This window comes from Centroberyx affinis, unplaced genomic scaffold, assembly GCF_046629955.1.
Source record: "Centroberyx affinis isolate AG114_WGS23_722 - 3 ecotype Tasmania unplaced genomic scaffold, CSIRO-AGI_Caff_v1 ptg003343l_1, whole genome shotgun sequence".
NCBI classification, from domain to species: Eukaryota; Metazoa; Chordata; class Actinopteri; order Beryciformes; family Berycidae; genus Centroberyx; species Centroberyx affinis.
The window spans coordinates 51417-76602 of NW_027281339.1; the positions used below are offsets into that span (position 1 = coordinate 51417).

The 25186-nt window shown below is 44.8% G+C and overlaps 1 protein-coding gene across 1 annotated transcript; it reads left to right on the plus strand.

The window, feature by feature from the left end:
- The first annotated feature begins 131 nt into the window (after nucleotides 1–131).
- On the plus strand, nucleotides 132–7518 carry zbtb1 (zinc finger and BTB domain containing 1). Its single transcript, XM_071538754.1, has 2 exons — nucleotides 132–273; nucleotides 5306–7518. Exon 2 carries the CDS (start codon nucleotides 5310–5312, stop codon nucleotides 7383–7385), a length of 2076 nt encoding a protein of 691 aa, XP_071394855.1. The 5' UTR covers nucleotides 132–273; nucleotides 5306–5309; the 3' UTR covers nucleotides 7386–7518.
- Nucleotides 7519–25186: the final 17668 nt, after the last annotated feature.

Here is a 25186-nt window from a genome sequence, read left to right on the forward strand (position 1 = left end):
CATGTACGTTTGTATGCATGAATGCATTTCAAAGTTTATTTAATCTTATTTTGAAGGATCGCATTTTGACCGGAAGTCCCGTTTTTTTTCTTCTTCTATCCGCCTTGACGGAGCGGCTGTGCGGAAGTTCTTTCATCCTGCAGAAGAAGAAGAGGCTTCGCCCTCGTCACAACTTTCCGCCTGAATAAAACAAACCGTCGGAGGGGAAACTTCTGGACCGCGAGCCCCCAAACTCCACCGAGAGCAGCTCCTCCGCCGGCTCCGGTACCGACGGTGAGTGTTCGGTCGACGTTTTTCGGGAGGATTATCTCTCCCTCCGGGCTGGGAAAAACCCCGTGGCCTTTTTTCTCTCGCTAGCTTGAATGCGGGGTGGCAGTGCGGGGGTGGCGGGGCTGTTTGCGGGAGAGACACCGCTGTACCAGCGTCAAGCTAGCTAGGACGCAAAGAATTACTTCCGTTTTCAGTTTTCAAAATAAAACCCAGTATTTAACGAACTTAATGTTGTCACTTCTTTTTGAGTAGGCCTAACATAAATTAACCATCACAGTGGAAATAAGGGGAGTATTTATTGTGGAATCCATAGTGAAAGAAGTCCATTCTCGGTGTTTTCCCCGAATGTTGTAAACACCTGAGTACTTACGTGAATTTATAAGTGGCAGATTTTTACGCTTTTATTTTGAAAGCAGAGTCGCCCAACGTCCGGTGTTACCGAGGCTAACGGTGGCTAGCTTGACGCAGCTCACCGCTGAAGAGCTGTAATCTCCATTTTACCTCGTCAGTCTGACCGGCCTCTCCCTTTTAAACAGAAATATAAAACCCGCCGCCGGTTACTGCCTTTATATCGCGCTGTTTCGCCCGTTTTCGTATTATAAATGAGTTTCTGTGTTGTGCCAGTCACTAAATATTCCCGCATGACCGCGGCCCTGCGTGGGCGGGTGGCGAGCCGAGAGCTGACTGCAGGTCAGTTACTGTACTGTCAGTAAATCACCTCAGTGTCTGTCAGCAGGATGGATAATGAGTCTAATGCAGGGTGTTTACAGCTGACTGCAGGTCAGTTAGAGCAACAGTCAGTAAATCAGCTCTGAAGTCACTTTACCACCTGATACCAGGGTCTTCGTGATAGAAATTCATAGTAAACATCATTACTTGCATGATAATATTTACTTTCTGTCAGGCTGTTTGCCTCCTGATGATCACTGGCTGGTAATCACACTTTAATAACTTTATTTGTGTAGCACTTTTCTAAAGACAGTGTTTACAAAGTGCTTTACAATAAAACACAAAGAGACAGAGATGTGAAAGTACCACAGTTAAAGAAAACAAAGTTTTAACGTTTTTTAATGCAGAAATATCCTGATGAAGTAATTTAATACGATCAGACACGGTAAGTCGAGTCAGACTGATGTGAGTTACAGGAGAACAGGTGAATTCATGTTTTTTCTGGAAATCAAACTGATTCTTGTATCATCTTAAACAGCAATGTCACCAGCAAAAACAAAAAGTCAAAAGAAAAGTAATTTACTTACTTTACTTTCCCCCTTTAAAAGACCCTGTATAGAACTTACATCAGTTCGATACTGCCTATGGTGTGTACTATTAATTTATGTCATTAGGATTAATGTTGGTAGAGCTGAACAATTAATAAACAAATCTTTGGTCCGTGAATCAAAACCTGTCATCAGACTCAAACTCAGTAAATCCTGCACAGTAACATCTAGTTTTTTAACAAAATCACTTTTCTTTAAACAATTTTAAAGTTCAAAAAAATTGATGACAAGAAAAACTTTGTGATGATATGAATCACAGTTTAAATTCAATTGCAGTATTCTGTAAAATAATCGCAATTATATTTTTTGTCAATATCTTAAACTGCCTGTAGAGTAGGGCTGAACAATTAATCGAAATTTTATCGAAATCTCAATATGGCCTACTGCAATATTCAAATCGCAGGAGGTGCAATATTTGTTAAAGGTGAAATGTGTCAAAATATCATTTTAAAGTAAATATTGTGGTGCTGCAGAGATGTCCTGGCCTACACATCATATTCTACAGACTTAAGAAAACATCTTTGTTTGGTACAGATCCCTGCAAACATCACACCATAATCATTTTAATACGTTTTTCAATGAAAATGAGAATAATGATGTAAAAATTATCATTCCCTCTAATATCGCAAATCGTATCGCAATTGCAATATCAGTCAAAATAATCACAATTAGATATTTTTTCAAACTCGTTCAGCTCTGTCGTAGAGGCGATAAAATCTGTTCTGTCAGTACAAAGGAAACTACAGTGAGTTTCTGTCTGCTGAATAAATCTGAACAGCTGAGTGGTTTTGCAGCAGCTCGGCTCACTTGGCTCAGTCAGGATGTCAGATGTGGAGAACGCAGAGGTGAAAGTAACACCTTTTTATTTTCAGCGCTGAACGCGTTGACTTTCAGCCTGAGAACCGATCAGACGCCTCGAATTCACTCACAGCATCTCTCTGTTACTGATAACTGAAGCGTAATGAAGTCCAGCCCACTAACTGTAAACCTGAGAACTGTTACTCCAGCTGAAGCCACATGATGCTTCCTGATCTCAGACTGAACTGTCAACTCGTCTCCATCTTCAGTCTTCATTGCCTCCACTCTAACAGATCTCCGTGGGGGGGGGGGGGATTCGATTTTCCCTAACCGATCACTAGAGACCCACGTATCAGCATGAGTCTAACGCCATTTTAAGTCGACACCGATGTGAAAAAAGCATCTCTGCTTTGAATAAAAGCCTTCAGAGCAGAGAGCTGTTCGGATTTCAAAGTAATTGGTACTTTTAATGGATTCAGAACAGCCTGGATAGCAGCGTCCATCTTGTCTACAGCGTCTCCATTGTTGTTATTACTCCTCCTTGGTTCCGGCGTTAGTCCCGCCCCCCTGGCTCTGATTGGCTAATCGTTAGTCCCCCCCCCTGGCGCTCATTGGACCGATCATTTTTCAACCGAGAAACCGCTGTTTCATGTCACGATGCCAGACCAGAATCAGTCAGCTGGTGGAGTGGGCGGAGTCAAAGGTCTGGACCCAGGCTAACGTGATGCTGCCGTCATGGAAAATCCACATAATCACACTTTCGGTGTTCTTGCATGAATTTAAAGTTTACATTGTGATTTGTCTTGAGTGAGTTTAAAGAGCCTCGAGGCCTTGAAGTCTGTTACAACCCGGATGTATAATAATTTCATAAATGCGAGCAAACAAGCATTGTTCTTCTCTTCTTCGCCCGTACGTGGGTTTTCCCCCAAAACAGCGACTTGACACGAGGTTCAGGATCAATACAACCAGGATACGATGTGATCAATAAAAGTTCAGTTCAGACTGTGCAGAATTCTGTTTATTTCTGAGTCATAAATCTTTCCAGCGATGCCATTGGCTGCTAGAATGTAAACAACAATTTAAAAAATGTCATTACAAAGTGACAATAATATAATTTGGATGGAGAGCTTGTGAAACTGTGATGGTCAAGAGTCTCATTAGTGATTACTACAGCAGAATAACATGGAGCTGATATCACCATTCATGTTCCTGACAGCAGAATAACATGGAGCTGATATCACCATTCATGTTCCTGACAGCAGGATAACATGGAGCTGATATCACCATTCATGTTCCTGACAGCAGGATAACATGGAGCTGATATCACCATTCATTGAGTTTTGATTTATCGTCCCATCACTACTGCAGGAGCTGCTCTCACTAAACCTAGATTAGGTCCATCTATATTATCAATGCAGTTGAGATGAAGAGGTGAGCCAGGTGCATGAAGAACCCCAGACCACCAGGCAGAGAAAGGTCTCCCTCCCACACCTGAACCCCAGGACTGAACCCCATGCTGAGAGCCAGCTCATCCACTGCAGCATGAACAGTCATTACAGCAGCTGTGGTTAAAACAGACGACAGCCTCATGAACAGATCATGAAACTTTCAGTCAGATGTGGAGACAGTTCTGTTTAACATCTGTCAGGTTCTGTCTCTCTTCCCAGCACTTCTGTCAGGAACATCATGAAGGCAGAGGTGGAAAGTAACTAAGTACATTTACTCAAGTACTGTACTTAAGTACAATTTAGAGGTACTTGTACTTTACTTGAGTATTACCATTTCATGCTACTTTATACTTCTACTCCACTACATTTCAGAGGGAAATATTGTACTTTTTACTCCACTACATTTATTTGACAGCTTTAGTTACTAGTTACTTTGCAGATTTAGATTATTAATACAAAATATAAATCAGCTAATCAGCTTTATATACTTAATGCATTAATAATTATAGTCCAATAACATGAGATATATATATATATATATATATAGATATAGATATAGATATAGCTATATATATTTTGATGCTAATACTTTTGTACTTTGACTTAAGTAAGATTTTGAATGCAGGACTTTTACTTGTAACAAATTATTTTCACACTGTGGTATTGCTACTTTTACTTAAGTCAAAGATCTGAATACTTCTTCCATCACTGCATGAAGGCTCTGTGACCTCTGACCCTTGACCTCCTTACTGCCAGCTGCTTGTTGTAATGTTGGTGATCTGGGAACCGAAGCTTATTCTGCTGCTGACCTCACTGGAAGTTTCTCTGGATAAGAGAGTCACATAATAAATGAGTCAAATGTAATTGCAGTAAGTATGTTGGTTTGCAGTGGAGGATCATTAGTGTCTCCGTTTCAATTCAGTCAACCTAATCTATTCCTGCAGTTTTCATGGCAGGCATAAAAACAGACTTTAAAACCAAACCACACGCTGTACCTACATGTAATGACGGTGAACTTGCCAGGATCTGTAATCCCACAGCTGCAGCTGGTCTGACAGTGAAAGCGGACTGATGTTGAGAAACAGTTTACTGGCTCACTGTCTTCTCAAACTAATGATTCAGTCCAAAATCCCCTGTAGAGAAAGTGGACTGATCCTGCAGAAATCCCCCATGACTCCCAGTTGGCCTGTGGTCTGATCTGGGTTTGGACTCCAGTACGTCTGGCTGAAGTTTTTAAGTAGAAAAGTCTCTTTCATTTTCTCACAATGAAACGTGATTGGAAAGTTTGATAAAACAGGCTGAGATACTAAAGTCAGTGCTCTTAATTATTTAGGCCCGATCTAGATGAGTCATCCCAGGACTCTTAGAGGCCGTCCTGCCTCGCCAAGCACAATCAACCAAACATTATGAAATACACTGCAACGCAATAAAAGTCAACCACAGTGAAACCTCAAAGTAGAAAATATGCAGCCATTTAATTGCTTTCTTCATCTCTCCTCCATTGTGCTGCAGGGCGATGGCGAGGCCGAGCCACAGCGATCATGTCCTCCAGCAGCTCAACAACCAGCGGGAGTGGGGCTTCCTGTGCGACTGCCTCATCGCCATCGGCGATATCTACTTCAGGGCGCACAAGGCCGTCCTGGCGGCCTGCAGCTCCTACTTCAGGATGATGTTCATCAGAGACCAGCAGGGGGCGGGCCGCCTGGACCTCAGCAACATGCAGATCAGCGCCGAGTGCTTCGACCTCATCCTCCAGCTCATGTACCTCGGACGCATCGTCGTGGGAAGCTACGAGTTCGAGGAGCTGAAGGCCTCCATGGCCTACCTGCAGATGTACTACATCCCCGACTCGCTGGAGGACCTCAGGGACATCAGGAGCTCCAACCTCACCCCGTCCTCCTCGGCCTCCTCGTCTTCCTCGTCCAGCTCCTCTTCCTCTACCGGCCCCGCCGGCGGGAAGATGATGTTCGGAGTCCGTATGTACGAGCAGCAGAGGCCCGCCGCCCCGGAAGCGGAGCGTTTGCCGAAAGCCGCCAACGGCGCCGCCGCGCGCCAGGCTCTTCCGGCGTCCGTCGCCGTCAGCGTCAGCAGGCCGGCGCCGGAGGAGGCGGCGAGCGCTCCTCTGATCGTCGTGCCGCCGGTTGTCGACGGCGCGGCCGAGCAGCCGTGCGACTTAAGAAAGAGGACCGGCGGCCGGAGCGCGAATCTCAAAGACCGTCCGCGGTTCGGCCGAACCTACACCTGCGACGACTGCGGCTTCGTCTTCAGCTGTGAGAAGCTGCTGATCGAACACATCCTGACCTGCACCAACCGGAAGGCCTACCAGCCTCCGAAAGCCAACGCCGAAGGCGACAACGACTCCAGTAAAGCGGAGAGCTCCGCCTCCGAGGGCACGGAGGAGCACAGGGTCATCTGCAAAGGCGAGGAGGACTGGAACGAGACCAGGTCGGACTCGGAGCCCCCCATCAGGTCGGTGGCGGCCGGAACAGACGGTGAATCCGGGTCGACTAGGAACATCTCCATCAAGACAGAACCGGAAGAAACCATGTTTCCCGAGATAGAGGTGGTCCGGGTCGGCGAGCACGGCGCCAGAGACTGTAGGACGAGGTGCGGCGACGCCGCACATAAAGATTTACTGAGGGAGAAGACGGGATCGGACCGCGATCCGGAGCCTGGCGTGTCGGCCATGGAGGACAGCAGCGAGCCTTTCGAGTGCCACGTGTCCAGCGGCGAGGATTCAGGAGTACCGGCAAAACTCCGCAAGGTCAAGGAGGAGAAGCAGGAAACAGACTGCGCCCCTTGTGAACTGTGTGGCGCTTTGTTAACTGAGGAGGACAAGTCCGCCCACTACCTGTCCAACCACATGGGGCACATATGCGCGTGCGGAAGGTGCGGCCAAGTGCTGATCAAAGGTCGACAACTCCAGGAGCACGCGGAGCGCTGCGGCGAATCTCACGGCGGCGAGTCGGATTCCCACGGGGAAGACGACGCCTCCCTGCTGGAGGAGACGCAGGGGATGGAGGAGGGCCTGCTGGAGGGGGCGGACCTAGCCTGCCCTCACTGCGGTCTGCTGTTCCAGAGCGAGAGCCTGGCCCTGGAGCACGCCCTGGCCTGCCACGACCAGGAGCTGTTCCGCCCGGTGCTGCTGGAGGAAGGCGGCGAACCGGATCACCGGCGCAAGCATTTCTGCAGCATCTGCGGCAAAGGCTTCTACCAGCGCTGCCACCTGCGGGAGCACTACACCGTCCACACCAAGGAGAAGCAGTTCACCTGCCAGACCTGCGGGAAGCAGTTCCTGCGGGAGCGGCAGCTCAGGCTGCACACCGACATGCATAAAGGCATGGCCCGCTACGTCTGCCCGGTCTGCGACCAGGGAACCTTCCTCAAACACGACCACGTCCGACACATGATCTCCCACCTGTCGGCCGGAGAAACCATCTGCCAGGTCTGCTTCCAGATCTTCCCCGGGGGAGATCAGCTGGAGAAACACATGGACGTCCACCTGTACATCTGTGGCGTCTGTGGAGAGAAGTTCCGCCTCCGGAAAGATATGAGGAGCCACTATAACTCCAAGCACACCAAGAGACTATAGGAGGCTGTTACTGTCCTCCCTGCATTTATATTAGTTTGTTACTAAAAGAAAGCCATAAATGTGAGAACAAATGTATGCACTTGAACACCAAAAAGACAACCTTTAAATCTGCACTTTTGAAGTATATGCATAACCTAACAGGGCGTTCACACTGCGAGCGACTTGGTCGACGTGTCGCTCTTTTCTGATGGATTGTGGGCGGGGCCAGGCGCTCTGCTGTGTAGCGGTCTGCAGCTACACAAGCAAATTATATTTTTGCTGCTTAGGTATTGCCTTTCATAATGTTACATCAGTTTAACGAGTTAACGTAGCTATCTGGCAAACGCTCATTAGGTAGTATTAATCGAAAATAAACATTAAAAAACTCAATAAAATGACTCCAGACCATCGACCCTGCGGTGGATCAGCTGTTCTCCGAGCTTCGTTTCTGAGATGTTTCTTCCTGTCGTCTTTCAAATTTAAAGTTTTAGAGAATAGGGATGGGCATGAGTACTCGAGTACTCGATTTGGATGTCAGTATTCGTTCAATGGTTCAACGTATAGAGTACTCGCATTTTTTTTTTTGCTTTGTAAAAAAACATATGTATATAATAAATATAAACGTAATAGGCTAATTGAAGCCTGGTTGTTCAATAAATGAATTTCAGATTGCACTTGTTTTCCGCTGTTGGCCACTTTACATTAATGTGAAAGCATTAGATAGTAATAGATATTCTTACAGGCCTATAGCCTACGAAATTAACTGTTTAGCGTTTAGCCAAACTTTGGTTCCACTTGTGTGTTTCCAGTCGGACACGGACCCCCACCCACATTTTCGCTTGGGTGTTAATTTCGGACCATATTCTTACGTTAGGGTTTTTTTTTTGCGAGTACTCGAATATTGAAATTACTTAAAATGCCCATCCCTAGTAGAGAACTGGGAAGCTTTGAATAGCTGGAATCAATCCATAGTTTAAGTGATTATAATCAAATGACAGCCACAGCCAATGAGCTGTGCATGTTGCAACGCACCGTATCGGTAGGGAATGCGTGTGACATCATGGGAATACTATGAATTGTTCATGAAGCGAAATCACATCGGTAGGGAAACAAGAAAGGGATTGATTGATTGATTGATTGATTGATTGGCTGTTGACGACAGATAATAAGAAGTTCAGCCGTGGCGAGGAGCTTGTTGAGCGTCCGCAGGTCGTTTCCGGGGCGACGACCCGGCGCTGACTCGGCGACGCGTGGCTCGCAGTGTGAACGCTCGGCCGGCCGGTCGGGTCAGTCGGCGGTGTGGCGGGCCGCGGGCCTCCAGCTTTGGGTAAACATTTTCTAGCTTTGCGGTCGTGTCGATCTATAATACTAATGTCTCTGACATGGTTGACACGTCCGGTTTTTCCATGGTCTGGTTAGTTTGCACGGTCAGTGGAATGAAGTCAGTTCCGCTTTCCGAGTCATTCTTTTGCAAGGTATTCGTTAGCACATTGATTCATACTCTTCCTCTTTATTTCAGTAACTGTAATTGCATTGATTTACATTTCACCGTGTCATGATTACATGGCACATACTGTCAAAAATGGCAGATAAAATGCTCTGTGTCTGGTGCCTTTACTGTAATAGTGGTGCATACTAATGGCAGTGCGTTGTCTCTTGGTCTTTTCCTATCTTCTTCACAGTGATGCATGATGGGGGATGGATAGGCATAAGCAAGGACCCCTGTTAAAGTGAATATTTGCAATCAATGGCAATCAAATCTCCAGATGAGATTATGCAAAAGTTATTCAGAAACAAAACACTAGAAATGGTCGGTGTTGGGACCAGGTTTGGTGCCGACACGCCGGACTCAACATGCTGTGTTGTTTTTATCTTGTAACTCGCCACAAGACATTACAGCTTCATTTACTCTAAAGCCTTATGGATCATCACAGTTCTTCTCAGTCCAGCTGTCTTCTGCTTGTCAGTTTAAAGCAGACTCGATTTCAGATTTGGTTCAACAGGATTACTTTACTTAATGGATTACAATACATAGCCAAACTTAAGGAACATCAACAGCATACAGTATATTTTGTGGATACTTTTTTTTCTGTGAAGTTGATCAGTGATGTTTGAATTCCATTTGCAGTTTCACAGTTAACTTGCTTTTGAAATTTGTAAGTCAGCAGCTTCACCTTCATCTCTTCAGAGTTTGTGACCGTTCAGCAGGCAGCAGGACTGAGCGCTTACAGGATATGGACAAAATAATTGATTTACCAGCTACGATTATAAAAGAAAAATACAATTATGGGCTTATAAAGCACCTCAACTCAAAGGAAACAAACGCAAAAATCAAGATGACAAAAACTATAGACCCCTTGTCTGGTCTTGGTTCCACCTGCATTACTGTACATACTGTACATCTCATGTCTGGATTGTTTCTAGATCTGATAGAGGTGGAGTTTACCTCCACTAAAATGTGTCCCTCACCAAAAGCCAGATTGTCATGCACTTTACTTCCTAAATCAGTTCAGAACCAACCTAAACCAGTTAAAAACTAACTCAAACCAGTTCAGAACCAACCCAACTAGTAGAGAACCAACTTTTTTTTTTTAAGATTTATTTTAGGCATTTTATGCTTTATTTGACAGAGATGGTGTGAAAGAGAGACAGGAAGGTGAGAGGAGAGAGAGAGGGGACTGAGCCTTATGTGATACGCGCTGTACGCGCCCCCCTAGAGAACCAACTTAAACCAGGCCAGAACCAACCCAACTGGTTCAAAACTAACCCAAATCAGTTCAGAACCAACTTAGACTCGTTTTAAACTAACCTAAACCAGTACAGAACCAACCTAAACCAGTTCAGAACCAACTTAGATTTGTTTTAAACTAACCTAAACCAGTACAGAACCAACCTAAACCAGTTCAGAACCAAGCCAAACCAGGACAGAACCAACTTAAACCAGTTCAGAACCAAGCCAAACCAGTTCAGAACCAATCCAGACCACTTCAGAACCAACCCAAACCAGTTCAGAACCAACTAAAACACGTTCAGAACCAACCCAAACCTCCAGTATCTCTGTTATCTTGTCCCAGTCTGTCCTGGTCCCGCAGGTCTCTGCTGTCCATGCCGGTCTGTAGTGTGCTGTGGTCTAAACTAATCCTCACCGCCTGGTTCTGCTCAGTGCAGTTTGTCGGTCAGTAGATCCGTCGCATCGGCACTTCTCCTTTTTTCACTTGTTTTTGTGTTTTTGCCGCACTTCAGTCGTTTTGCTATTAATGCTGCGTAGGCCTGCAGATACCAGGCTGGTAAGCTACAACCTGCCAGATACTGGTAAGAGTTTGTTGGTTAGTTAGTCGACTCCACAGCTGACCAGCAGTCATGTGGAGTCCCAAACCTCTAGCTGGCTGCTTGATGTGAGGATGGACCAGTTTCTGTGGCTGCTGGACAGAAACATTTGTTTTCCTGCCCTGGTGGTGCGTCCCAAGTCTCTTAAACTGCTCCACTTTCCCTCACTTGCGTCTTAGTCCCTCCCACCGAGGACGCATGGAGAGACGCAAGGAAACCATGTGAGGAGAGAGGAAACGAGGAAATATGTTTTTAGAGAAATGAGACGTCCTTTCCTCTGAAGCGTCATGTGAAGCGCCGTCATGATGTCATTAACGTCACGGCGTTCAGCTGAAAGTCTTCCGGTGTGGAAGGCTGCTCTCCTGTCTCCTCCCTCCTCCCTCCTCCCTCCTCCCTCCTCCCTCCTCCTCCCTCCTCCCTCCTCCCTCCTCGCTCCTCACTCCTCGCTCCTCGGAGCAGAAATAAGAGCTTTGGGACGACCTTCAAAATGGCGGACCAGAACGACTTCCGGTTCAAGTGAGGATCGAGGAAATATCAAATAAGAGACTTGAGATGCAGCCCTGGTAGTGTCATGATGCAGAATGTTCATGTTAAAGCGTCACCTTAAATGATGTCAACACTCCCTTTCAGATACGTCCAGTAGTTTCTTTGTGTTTAGGTGACAGTGAGTTATTCTGCTCGGTAACGGTCCTGAACGTCTCTGTAAAGGTCGGCCTCCTGTCCTGATTCAGAGAGCGAAGCAGCATCTCATTAGTTCAGCACACCTGTCTCTGGTGGGTCGGGGTTTTACTGTCGGCAGATTCAAGCTCTGAAGTTTTGTATTGTTGGGTAACTGATCTGACTGTTCAGTCGGTCGGTTTATTGAAAGGAGTTTTGAAAATGACCCATGATGTTCTCTTGGAAAAACACAAGCCTTTCTTAAGCTCTTAATAAACCAAGTGAATTTCTGATTGTGAAAAATGTCTCTAGATTTTCTGTTTGTTTTTTTTTGTCTTTGTCTGTCAGTGTCTGTGGTTTATTTCACAGGGACAAAGCACATCATGTGGTGTCATCTAGGCTCCACCTCCAGGTTTCACAAAGTATTTGGAATTGAAAGTTGTAGCTTCATTTCCTTTTGAGAAAGACAGAAAACATGAAAACATAGTTGGTTGAGGAACATTTGAAACCAATACCTGATAAACATACACGTGACTGTATAACAGTTAATTTGAATATATATATATATACCTTTATTTAATCAGGTAAGTCACCTTGAGCTCGAGATCTCATTTTCAAGAGAGAGAAAAAGAATACAAATAATAAAAGTAATATAATATAATAATAAGTAAATTTAAACAAGTTAAAAGCAGTCACAGCTAATCAGGGTTTTTGACTAGATTTCTAAATTGACCCATTGGATCCAGAGTGTCAAGCTGCACAGTTCACTAATTCATTCCAAATATATGGTGCAAAAAATCTAAAAGCAATCTTTCCCAGATCAGTGTTGATTCTTGGAAGCTGCAGCAGTAGCCAGTCCTGTGTCCGGTGTTATGTGTTCCAACTCTCCAGCCAATAAGTGATGTTAAATATAAGGGCAATTTTTGGAGAAGCCTTTTATAAATTAATAAAAACATGCTGGTCTCTTCTAGTGGAAAGAGAAGGCCAACCCACTTTTTGATAAAGAGTACAATGATGAGTGCCATAGGTGGCTCCAGTTATAAATCTAAGGGCTGAATGGTAAACGGCATCTAGGGGCTTAAGAGTGGAGGTTGCTGCATGTCTGTAAATATGTATGATATAATATAAACACATAAAGTAGTTTAAATATTAATGATATAATACATAAACACACAGTGACTATAGTGATTAATCAAACATGACAGTAGGCCTAGTTTAAATATGAATTGTGTAAGATTATAATATAATATAAAAAACACCTGTGGCCGCAGAGCAGTTAATTACATAATGATGCGCACCTGTTGTATATATAGACAGTTCGCCAAACTCCATTCAAAAATCTGTCAATTTAACGTTGCCCTGCTCATCAGCAAACGATCAGACCTGGTAGAACAAAACCGAAGACTCTTCTGAATCCACAGGAGAGTCTGTTGAATTCGGCATATAGCCTATCTACCAAGCAGCTTTTATTTCAACTTTACTGTTATTCCCACAATTAACTTCCTCCAGAATAAAGCAGTGGATGCGGCAGCGAGCATTATGAACCATTTCTACAAGTTTAGATTTTATTAAAACAAAGTGCTGCTTGGTGAATTATCTACACGCCGAATTTATAGGTTTATTATCAGTATATGCTAATGATTCAGATATTTTGCATCCTGATCTAAGTGTGTACAGCACGGGGGGTTATGGATGGTAACGTCGGTCGCTCTCTGTTCTCCACTTTATGGGTCACGTGGCCGGCAGGGAGCCTGCAGATAGACTTGAAGCCGGAGACCGGAGTTCGATTCCCGGCAGAGACGCTTCACGACGTCCCGGCTGTTTAGACTCTTGACTGTTAAATAGACATGAGAGACATGCAGGGGGCGGGGCGCAGTCCAGAACTGACGGTAAACACGTTTTTATTTAAAATCTGGTGGGGGGGGGGGGAGCAGAAAGCAAAGTTCCTTAACGTTATCGGTAGAGTTGGCAGATGAACACCAGAGAACCAGAGCTAACGTTAACTGTTAGCTAACGTTAACTAACTAGCTTGATGTCCATGTTTGGTCAGCACGGTTTTAGCGACGTTGTTGGGCAATTTCTCAATTTGTTGTACAAAGCCCTTTACAGTAGGAGTAGGAGGAGTAAAAAGGTAAAATCGGCAGTAAAGTTATTGAAAGCAAGGTAAATATAAAAGCTAGGCAAGAAACATAAAAGCAAGTTAAGCCATAAAAGGTAACTTAAGAAAAAAACTATAAATAAAATGCCATACTTTGAACTAACGTGCCTAACTTAACGTTAACTTATTACATAAAGTTAAATCTATAAAACGGAGTTTTACAAGGTGATTTAAAGGCTGGTTAGATGTGTAACGGTAGGAAAGCTAGCTGTTAGCTGACTGCTAGCTAACAGCACCGAGCTAACAGCTAGCTAAACAAACAGCAGTTTGGCTTTAGCTTTGTATTTTATTGTATTTTATGAAGAAAAAACATTAATTATACTACTAATACCATACATTAGTCTACAGACAGATGTGGACAGACCTAACAGTCGGGGTGTTGGTGTTCCTGCAAACAAACAGCAATAAGAACAAAAACGCGTTCTGACTTCAGAAAAGTGTTCCTGTAGGTTTCCCTCCAGACAGACCGACCTGCTGTGTGTTCACTCAGTATAACAGTGATGATGATGATGATGCATCAGCCGGACTGCACCTTCCTCTCCAGTGACTCCACCCGGTCGCTCTGTTGCTCACCTGTCCAGGTGAACTCTGCCTCTCCACCTGTTGTTTCACTGCAGTCTGATCTCATTAAAGCTCCACAGGAGGCTCATGGACATTCTGTTTATTCTCATACATGTGTCTATTCTTGATATATATTTGTGATATACTGTATATTGATATTGAAAAATGTTACACATTTACGCACATCACTAGCTGCTTTATTAAAGTTCTTCCTGGTCCGTCCCTCTGGCAGGTCCCCGGTGGGCCGAGCGTCCGGCTCCAGTCTGGACCTGTTCCTGCTGCTGAACGTCCTGCTCAGCCTCTTCCTCTTCCTGCTCAGCCTCTTCCTCTTCCTGCTCAGCCTCTTCCTCTTCCTGCTCAGCCTTTTCCTCTTCCTCTTCCTGCTCGGCTCCCTGTGGAGTTCTTCGACCTGGACAGCAGGATCAGGATGATCCAGTGGAAGAACGCTTTATGGCTGCAAAGGTTCCAGGTGAGCAGCTGCTGGGAACCAACTGATTCATCTGCTGGATGTTCAGACTTCACGATTATTTTGACCAAAATTATCTCAACATATATTGCTTGCTAACAACTAGATTAGATTAGATTAGATTAGTTTTAGACTTTATTGTCCCGGAATTTGTGTTGGACACAACAGTGCCGGCTGTACAAAATACACAAATACACATAAATACACATCATCTTCCACTATTGCACTTTCCCAATATAAAAAACTACATACCTACTTCATACATACATACATACATACATACATACATACATACATATATATATATATACAATACATACATACATTCTATATACAGTACATGCTACATAGATACACACTTAAAAAGATTAAGTACTGTAATATGTTTTAAACTAATTAACAACTAATTTATCATATCAATCATGAGACCGATTACTTTTTTCTTAAAATGATAAAACACTGGTTTGGCTTCTCAAAACTGTAAGGAGAGTTTTAAACAACACAGAGAAAAATCCAAAGAACAGCTTCTGAAATCAGTCAAATGAGTCTCAAACAAAGAGCAGCTGCTCTGCAGCCACTGTGACTCAGTTTATTATAGCACTTCTCCTTTTGGGGAAACGGAAAGGGATTTTTAGTAACTTCATTCAGATTCTACGGAGCCCGGGAGCGGTCATTGGGAGAGAGAAAGTGATATTGAGTCCAGGATTTACTGAACCGTGCGTCACGTTTTAGTTCATTCGTGCGCACGAGATACAATTCGTTCCCTCGATTTCATTAAACTGCAGTTTAGGAAATGCAACTTAAAGGAAGCTTTTAGGTATTGCAGATAGGCCTAGTAAGGATTTGGTATGTTAATATCCATTGTCTGTTTACACTGAATAGGCAAATCCCCCAAATATTGAACATATTTATCCACTTAACCTTCAGGCCATGTAAACACAATCAGCTGCTGCAACACACCCAGGACAGGCCACATTTAAACATGATCACCAATATGTGACTGACTCTTTATAAGCTGCTGAAGAGCTCATGGATTATATATCAGAGCACCATGTCACTGTTTAGAGGCACGTTTTGGCAATTTGTGCCCAAAAAAATAAAACGAGAGCTGGAATTGCATATCGTGCTCGTTTCAGTAAATCGTGGCCACGACTTAAATGATTTTTCCTCATGATGGCCGCTCCGGGCTCCTTAAGGTTCAGCTCAGGATGCTGTGACCATCTGGAGGAGAGTCTGTCAGACTGAGCGGATCGCTCGTCTCTGCTGATGTTTTTCTTCTGAACAGATCAAACGATCTGAGTCTCTGCCGCTTCCTGTCCTGACAGGAAATGGACGAGGATAAGAGGCGGAGGGAGCAGCGCGCCTCCCGCTCCGCCCACAACACTGACTCCGCCCACAGCAACACTGACTCCGCCCACAGCAACACTGACTCCGCCCACAGCAACACTGACTCCACCCACAACAACACTGACTCCACCCACAACACTGGCTCCGCCCACAACACTGACTCCTCCCACAGCAACACTGGCTCCGCCCACAGCAACACTGACTCCAACCACAACAACACTGACTCCTCCCACAGCAACATTGGCACCACCCACAATACTGACTCTGCCCACAACAACACGGACTCCGCCCACAACAACACGGACTCCGCCCACAACAACACTGACTCCGCCTACAACACTGACTCCGCCCACAGTAACACTGGCTCCGCCCCCAACACTCGCTCCGCCCCCAACACTCGCTCCGCCCACAGTAACAAGGACTCTGCCTACAGCAACACTGACTCCGCCCACAGTAACACTGGCTCCGCCCCCAACACTCGCTCCGCCCACAGTAACAAGGACTCTGCCTACAGCAACACTGACTCCGCCCACTGGAAGCGCTGGAGGAACGGCATCACCGTCGGCAACCAGGAGGCTCAGGTCAGATCAGATCAGATCAGATCAGATCAGATCCTGCTGTGTTTGTTCTTGTCTTCTGTCTGATTTAAAACAAATGAAAGTGAGGAAACCCGTCCTGACCCCGCCTCGCCTCCTGTCTGTCTGCAGCAGCGCCACCCGCTGGGGAGGAGGAGCAAGAAAAGGAGGTGGAGGAAGAAACGCAGCGACAGGAGACGGACCGGGAGACGGACTTGGAGCAACACGCAGGTAAAGAGATTTTCCCACGATCCTCAGGAGACTCGGCCGCTCAGACAGAGGAGAGGAGAGGAGAGGAGAGGAGGAGAGGAGGAGAGGAGGAGAGGAGAGGAGGGGAGGGGAGGGGAGGGGAGGAGGGGTGGGGAGGAGAGGAGAGGAGAGGAGAGGAGAGGAGAGGAGAGGAGAGGAGAGCAGAGCCGTCTTGAACTTTTTGACGCGGTGACACAGAGTTTCTCCACACAGCTGATTGGTCAACATGTCGCCTGACAGTGAAGTGACGGTTTGTTCTGTTGTCACTGAGTTTTAAAAATGGAGGAACGGTTCATTCTTGCGGTCTGTGATTTCCCAAAATGTAACATCAGGGTATCCAATTCCGGACCAAAAAATCACAATCATATACCAATATATTTCATCCTGTACTGATTTCACTGAAGTTTCTCATAAATTAACAATCCTCCATCTGTCTTTTTTAAAGTTTAATATCACTTTCACCTTAACTTGTAATTGATTTTCTTCCAGTCCCTGCAAATGGATGATAGTGCACCTATTTTTGAGATTCAAAATTCGTATCCAATTCAGGACACTTACTTTCGTCCGACACTTGAATACACCGACTACACCGTGCACCATATATGAATACACCGACACGAAAGTGTCGGTGTATTCATATACTCGATATTAACCCTTTATTAACCTTCCTGTACCTTCACTGTGTTACAGAGACTTGTAAGAAGTGCAGGCTTTGTACTCAAAGCTCTTATATTTCCATTTATCAGCTGATACAGATTCTCTAGATGAAGTAACTCATCCAAAGTGGGATTTAAGGCTTCCTGCTTCTTGTTCGTGACTAAGTTGGTAACTTAGTGTTTTATATGCTTAAATGTGTATAGATATTTATGAAATTTGATACCTAGCTTCTGAAATGTGTATGAATTTATGTCACTTAGCTTTCGGTTGGGAACTCCATATAAAAATGCCGGTAAACACCAGAAATTATGCGAGTGACCGAGTGTCTGGAATTGGATACAATTCCATTAGTGACTTTCTGAGCAGCCGGGACGTTACTGAGCCCCAGAGTGTCGGAGCAGACCGGGTCTGTCAGGTTCTCATGTTACAGTTCACAGCCAATCACGGCATGTAAACAAAAGTCACATGACTCCCAAGCAGCTCGAGTTTTAACCCGTCATCTCTGTCAGGTAATCCGTTCAAATTGTCACCAGCTGATATTTTTAGAACCCCACAAATGATTACTCTAATTAACCGCTTTGGAATAGAATAGAATAGAATAGAATAGAAAGCCTTTATTATCATTGTACAGAATACAATGAAATTAGGAGCACTACTCCTGATCAGTGCAATTAAAAGACACAGGGAAACAAAACAGAAACAAAACAAAACAACCTCAGCAAACAAACATCCACAGCCAACAACACAGGTTCTAAAATAATAAGTAAAATAAATAAATACAATGTAATTATGCACTAGAATAAGTGTACTTATTGCACTAGAATAAATAAATGTAATTATTGCACTAGTATGAATGTAATTTTGCACTAGAATAAATGTAATTATTGCACTAGAACTAGATAGTAGGATGCCCTAGAAAGACAGTCATCATATTGCACATGAGGAGTCATTCAGTGCTTGTTGGAGTTTAGCTTATGGCCCAGGGAGAGAAACTGATCTTACATCTGGAGGTCCGTGCTTTGATGGTCCTGTAGCATCTGCCTATATTTATCGCTTATATTTAATTTTATTTGTCTTTTTCCTGCTGGATCTTGTAAAAAACCTAATTTCCCCCCGAGGAAAGGTAAAGGTGAAGGTTCACCGTCTGTTGTCTGAAGGTTCTGCGTGGCGTTCCTGTGTTCTCTCAGCAGGATTAATGCGTTCTTCACGTCGGTTCTCCGAGCAATGGACGAATTAACAGGCTGATGTCCAGTTTTTAATGAAAGCACAGGATCAGCCTCATGAAGCAGAACAGTCTGAACAATCTGTCAGTCAAACCCTAAATGTTTGGGCTTTATCTGTTTCTGTAATGTAGGATGGATCATATTCCAGTGTGTGAATTATTCCTGTCTTCAGTCTGAACCTGCAGTTCACAGTTTTGTCCACACGGGGGCGCTGTGAGGCTTTCTGTCAAACCAGATCCCTCTGACTGGAGCTGAAGCTTTCATAATGTTCAGTGTTCTGCCTGACCGTCCACTCAGCCGGTTCAATAAAAAATAACAATTGATAATAACAAATATACACTTTATTTGCACAGGAATGGGAAAACATGGAAATTCATATTCATTCACTGTTTTTTTTCTCTGTTTCATCTCATTATTAAATGAATCCTTTGTGTTTTCTGGCTGCTGCTCAGACTGAGGAAGAAACCTGAAGAATCACTTTGGACTCTGAACTGAGATGGACATTTGTCTTTTTTTTAGACATTTTATAGACTAAATGATTAAGCAATTAATCTAAAAAATAGATATATTAATTGATAATGAAAATAATTGTTAGTTGCAGCTCTACTTCCCAGTGCATTTTTTTCTTTAGAGATGTCTTTATCATATAGGGCTGAACAATTAATCGAAATTTTATCGAAATCTCAATATGTCCTACTGCAATTTTCAAATCGCAGGAGGCGCAATATTTGTTAAAGGTGAAATGTGTCAAAATAGCATTTTAAAGTAAATATTGTGGTGCTGCAGAGATGTCCTGGCCTACACATCATATTCTACAGACTGAAGAAAACATCTTTGTTTGGTACAGATCCCCGCAAAAATCACACCATAATCATTTTAATACGTTTTTCAATGAAAATGAGAATAATGATGTAAAAATTATCATTCCCTCTAATATCACAAATCATATCGCAATTGCAATATTAGTCAAAATAATCACAATTAGATATTTTTTCAAAATCGTTCAGCCCCGTTGTCATATAAATAAAGGTATTCTTGTCTCCAGGCTCCAGCTGGAGGAATAGATCCAGAGCAGATAGAAGCAGCAGGACGGCAGCAGAGAGGCAGACCAGACTGGAGGCTGAATCCTGGTCTTAGTTTCCATCTGAGTGTGGAGGTGCGGCTCTGAACACACTTCCTGCTCCTGCTGCTGAGAACAAGTTAAATTATATTGATGTAACATTTTATAATGAAATAAATGTTTTGTCGCTAACTGTATGGAAAATCTAATCGTTTGACACTTTTGTTAAGTGTAAAAAAAACCACTGTGAAAACTAGAAATAGTAGAAGTACTTTGTTACTTTACTGATATTTCAGAATCAGAATCAGAATCAGAATAACGTTTATTGCCAAGTAAGTTTTCACAGTACAAGGAATTTGCTTTGGCATGGAGGTGCATACAATAAACATAAAAATAATAAAATAAAATAAAAATAATAATAATACAATTAAAAATATAATAAAAAATATAATAAGAAATAAGAAATAAAAATATGTACAAATATATATGTGCAATAGTGAATGAAATGTACAGTTTGTACAGGTATGTGCAAAAATTTTTCAAAGAATGTGCAAAGGTATGGGGGGGGGGATAGGGGACTGTGTCAGTGGGGGTCCCGGGCCTTGTTGATGAGGCCAGCTGCAGACGGGAAGAAACTGTTCTTGTGGCGTGAGGTTTTGGTCCTGATGGACCGCAGCCTCCTGCCAGAGGGGAGCGTTTCAAAAAGTTTGTGTCCAGGGTGAGAGGGGTCGGCCACAATCTTTCTTGCTCGCCTCAGGGTCCTGGAGGCGTACAGGTCCTGGAGGGAAGGCAGATTGCAGCCAATCACCTTCTCAGCAGAGCGAATGATACGCTGCAGTCTGCCCTTGTCCTTGGCAGTGGCAGCAGCGTACCAGATGGTGATGGAGGAGGTGAGGATGGACTCAATGATGGAGGTGTAGAAGTGCACCATCATCGTCTTCGGCAGGTTGAACTTCCTCAGCTGCCGCAGAAAGTACATCCTCTGCTGCGCTTTTTTGGTGAGGGAGCTGATGTTCAGCTCCCACTTGAGGTCCTGGGTGATGATGGAGCCCAGGAAGCGGAAGGACTCCACAGTGTCGACTGGGGAGTCTCTCAGGGTGATGGGGGTGAGTGGGGCTGGGTTCTTCCTGTAGTCCACAACCATCTCCACTGTCTTCACAGCGTTGAGCTCTAGGTTGTTCAGTCCGCACCAGGACACCAGGCGGTCGATCTCCTGCCTGTAGGCTGACTCATCCCCACCGGAGATGAGCCCAATGAGGGTGGTGTCGTCCGCGAACTTCAGGAGCTTGACAGACTGGTGACTAGAGGTGCAGCTGTTGGTGTACAGGGAGAAGAGTAGAGGGGAAAGAACGCAGCCTTGGGGGGAACCGGTGCTGATGGTCCGGGAGTCAGAGACATGTTTTCCCAGCTTCACGTGCTGCTTTCTGTCCGACAGAAAGTCTGTGATCCACCTGCAGGTGGAGTCAGGCACACTCAGCTGGGAGAGCTTGTCCTGTAGCAGAGCCGGGATGATAGTGTTAAAGGCAGAGCTGAAGTCCACAAACAGGATCCTGGCGTAGGTTCCTGAGGAGTCCAGGTGCTGGAGGATGAAGTGGAGGGCCATGTTTATTGCGTCGTCTACAGACCTGTTGGCTCTGTAGGCGAACTGCAGGGGGTCCAGGATGGGGTCAGTGAAGTTTTTGAGGTGTGACAGCACAAGGCGTTCAAAAGACTTCATCACCACAGAGGTCAGGGCGACGGGTCTGTAGTCATTAAGTCCTGTGGTCCTTGGCTTTTTGGGGACAGGGATGATGGTGGAGGTCTTGAAGCAGGCTGGAACGTGGCATGTCTCCAGTGAGGTGTTGAAAATGTCTGTGAACACCGGAGACAGCTGATCGGCACAGTGCTTCAGGGTGGATGGAGAGACAGAGTCTGGCCCGGCTGCTTTGCGGGGGTTCTGTCTCTTGAAAAGCCTGTTAACGTCCCTGTCCAGGATGGAGAAAGTCGTCACTGTGGTAGGGGGGGAGGGGGGCTCTGGGGTGGGCAGCTGTGGAGAGGTGTCAGGACTGTCCCATTGTCTTTCAAAGCGGCAGTAGAACTCATTCAGGTTGTTGGCCAGGCGCAAGTCGTTAGCAGAGTGGGGGGCTCTAGGTTTGTAGTTGGTGATCTGTCTGAGCCCTTTCCAGACAGAAGCAGAGTCGTTGGCTGAGAACTGGTGTTGGAGTTTCTCAGAGTACAGTCGTTTAGCTTCTCTCACCGCCTTGCTAAACCTGTACTTTGACTCTATAAACCTGACTCTGTCCCCACTCCTAAACGCCTCTTCCTTCTCTGACCTTAGCTGTCTGAGTTTGGCTGTGAACCAGGGTTTGTCGTTGTTGTACCTCACCGTAGTGCGTGATGGTACACAACTGTCCTCACAGAAGCTGATGTATGATGTCACAGCCTCTGTGTACTCGTCCAGACTGTTGGTAGCAGTCCTGAAAACCTCCCAGTCAGTGCAGTCCAAGCACGCCTGAAGATCTTCCACAGCTTCACTGGTCCACTTTTTTGATGTCCTCACCACAGGTTTGCAGAGCTTTAATTTCTGCCTGTAAGCAGGAATCAGGTGGATCATGACGTGGTCAGAGTGTCCCAGTGCAGCGCGGGGAACGGCGTGATAGGCACTGCTTACTGTGGTGTAACAGTGATCCAGAGTGTTCTCCTCTCTGGTCGGGCATTTAATAAACTGTCTGTATTTAGGGAGTTCATGGGAGAGATTTCCTTTGTTAAAGTCACCGATTACAATAACTAAGGAATCCGGGTTTGTCCGCTCCACACACAGTATCTGGTCGGCGAGCATGCGCTGTGCCTCCTGCACGTTGGCCTGCGGTGGAATGTAAACACCGACCAGAATGAATGAAACAAACTCACGGGGGGAGTAGAAGGGTTTACAGTTTATGAAAAGTGATTCCAGATCGGGAGAACAGTGCTGTAGAATCACTGTCACATCCTTACACCATCCACTGTTTGTATAAAAACAGATACCTCCACCTTTCGTCTTGCCGGAGAGCTCCGTGTGGCGATCCGCTCTGAAGAGTTGGAATCCTGCCAGCTGCAGCGCAGAGTCCGGTATCGATCCACATAGCCACGTCTCCGTGAAGCACAGAACGGAAGATGAAGAAAAGTCTCTGTTCTTCCCCAACAGTAGCTGAAGTTCGTCCAGTTTGTTTCTCAGTGAACGCACGTTAGAGAGAAATATTCCCGGTAACGGAGTGCGGAGTCCGCGCCGGCGGAGACGCACAAGCGCACCGGCCCGTTTTCCTCTCCTCCGGCGTTTCACTGTGTTTACAAAGGTGAGTGCACCTTTGACCAGAATGTCCAGTAATTCCACAGATGGGGCGATGAAAGTGGGAAAATAATCCTTAGGGGTTGAATCCCTGATGTTCATGAGCTCTTTTCTGGTGAAAGAGCTCGCTGTACTGTAGCAAAACACTGAATTAACAAACAAAATAAGACAAAACAGTGCGCACCAACACACCGAGGCAGCCATCCGCGGCGCCATCTTGAAGTTAAAGTAAAAGTGCCGACCATTTAGTTAAAAAACAAACTGTCGATAACAGAGAGAGAGATTTAATGACGGATTAAAATCCCACTTGACGAGATTAAAGTGATTAAAGCGAGTCGAGCCGCAGTCAGATGGAAACCTGTTAGACTGATGGATCCTGTTCCAGAAAAAAATAGAAATACCGAGACTCCAGTCCCAGTTTGAATTGCTTGAGACTCGACTTGATGCATGAAGAGAAGACTTGAGACTGGACCTGACTTGGGTTCTGGTGACTTGGGACTTGACTCTGACTTGTACTCTGATGACTTGAAAAGGTTTCTAAAGTCTTGACTTGAGATCTTGTGTTTGTGTAAATGACTTAGATTGAAAGTGATGAGATTTGTTCCAGCAGACGACTGAATTTAAATTCTGTTTTCTGAATTTGTATGGAATGATTGAATTTATTGAAGTTGAAACCGATTATAGAAATCAAACTCATGATGCTCTTACCGAGTTTTTATCCTATTAAAACCATATTGCATTGAAAAGTCCTAGATATTTAGTTTTCTTTAAGATATTAAATTGATACTGGACTCTTGATTTGTTCTGACTTGACTTGCTGTTCTACATTTAGACTTGAGACTTGACATTAATGACATGGACTTGACTTGGTAATCTACATTTAGACTTGAGACTTGACTTTAATGACATGGACTTGACTTGGACTTGGTGATCTACATTTAGACCTGGGACCGTCTCTCTGCACTGAGCGTTATCAGTGCCTGTTTAGGCATGTGGACGCTCGGCTTCAGGAGGGTTTTTCTTTCTGTTTGTTCAGTGGGAGCAGAGCAGGTAAAGTACACAAGTCTTTACTCAAGTAAACCTGCAGATACTCATCTAAAAATACACTCTGGTAAAAGTTGAAGGTCTTCAATTTAAAGTAGAAAAGTAAAAGTAGTCGTCTTCCGGAGCTGCGGCCCGGCCGGTTCCTCTGCTATCGATCGATTGATTGAATTGTTTTTTGGCCGACTGTCTTCCGGCTCAGGTTAATCTGAAAGCGGCTGAGCTGCCGGCTGTCGGTGCGGTGGACGGATTAGGATTAAACTGAAGGTGAGGGGAGCAGAGAGGGAGCGGACTGTGACATCATCAGGTTCACAGGGTTTTTTTCTGTGTGTGTGAACACCAAAAAACACCTGGAATCTGATCTGTTTCATTCAGATTTGGGCCGCATCGATATGTTGATCTGATCCATATCTGTGTGTTTGGATCAGACTGATATTTGTGTCTGATATTGGCCTGAAAATTGGAATTGGTCCAGTCTGACATGATGGATATGAGGCAGTTTGATTCATCACACATTTATTGTAGAATTGATCAGTGCCTCGCTGGTTGTCTATGGGAAGCCGTTAAACCCATGGCAGTTGTGTGTGTGTGTGTGTGTGTGTGTGTGTGTGTGTGTGTGTAATAAATGGAGGAATTGTTGAATGATTTGGGGATTAAAGCGGCGCTGAGCCTCATCAGCAGATTAGCAGCTGATGGATTCTGACTGAACGTGTTTCTCTCCAGGAGCCACTGACGGGAAAACCGACTGACGGGAAAACCGACTGACGGGAAAACCGACTGACGGGAAAACCGACTGACGTCTGACAGTCAGACACACTCTGACTTCTCTGCTGTGGAAAAGTTGGACATGGAAACACCGAGTCTCAAGTCAAGTCAAGTCAGGTCAAATTTTATTTATTCAGCACATTTCATACACAGGGCAACACAATGTGCTTTACATAAAAAGTCATGTGACTTGTGACCAGTCATGTGACTCGAGTCCCCACCTCTAATTTACCTTCTTAGTTCGTCTACATGAATTAAAGTGTTTCTTATTCCTGTTGGTGCCAATCTGACATCAGAGGAATCAGCAGTGGATCAGGAAATGACAGTAAACACTAAACTTTAGCTGCTGCTCAAACAAACAAAGGTACAAAGTGGAATGAACTCGTCCGTTCAGGATGTTCAAACACATCGACTTTATTGCGGTCGGGTCGG

Excerpts from the sequence above, each read along its gene's own strand:
- zbtb1 (XM_071538754.1), top strand. The coding sequence starts at position 5,310 with ATGGCGAGGCCGAGCCACAGCGATCATGTCCTCCAGCAGCTCAACAAC.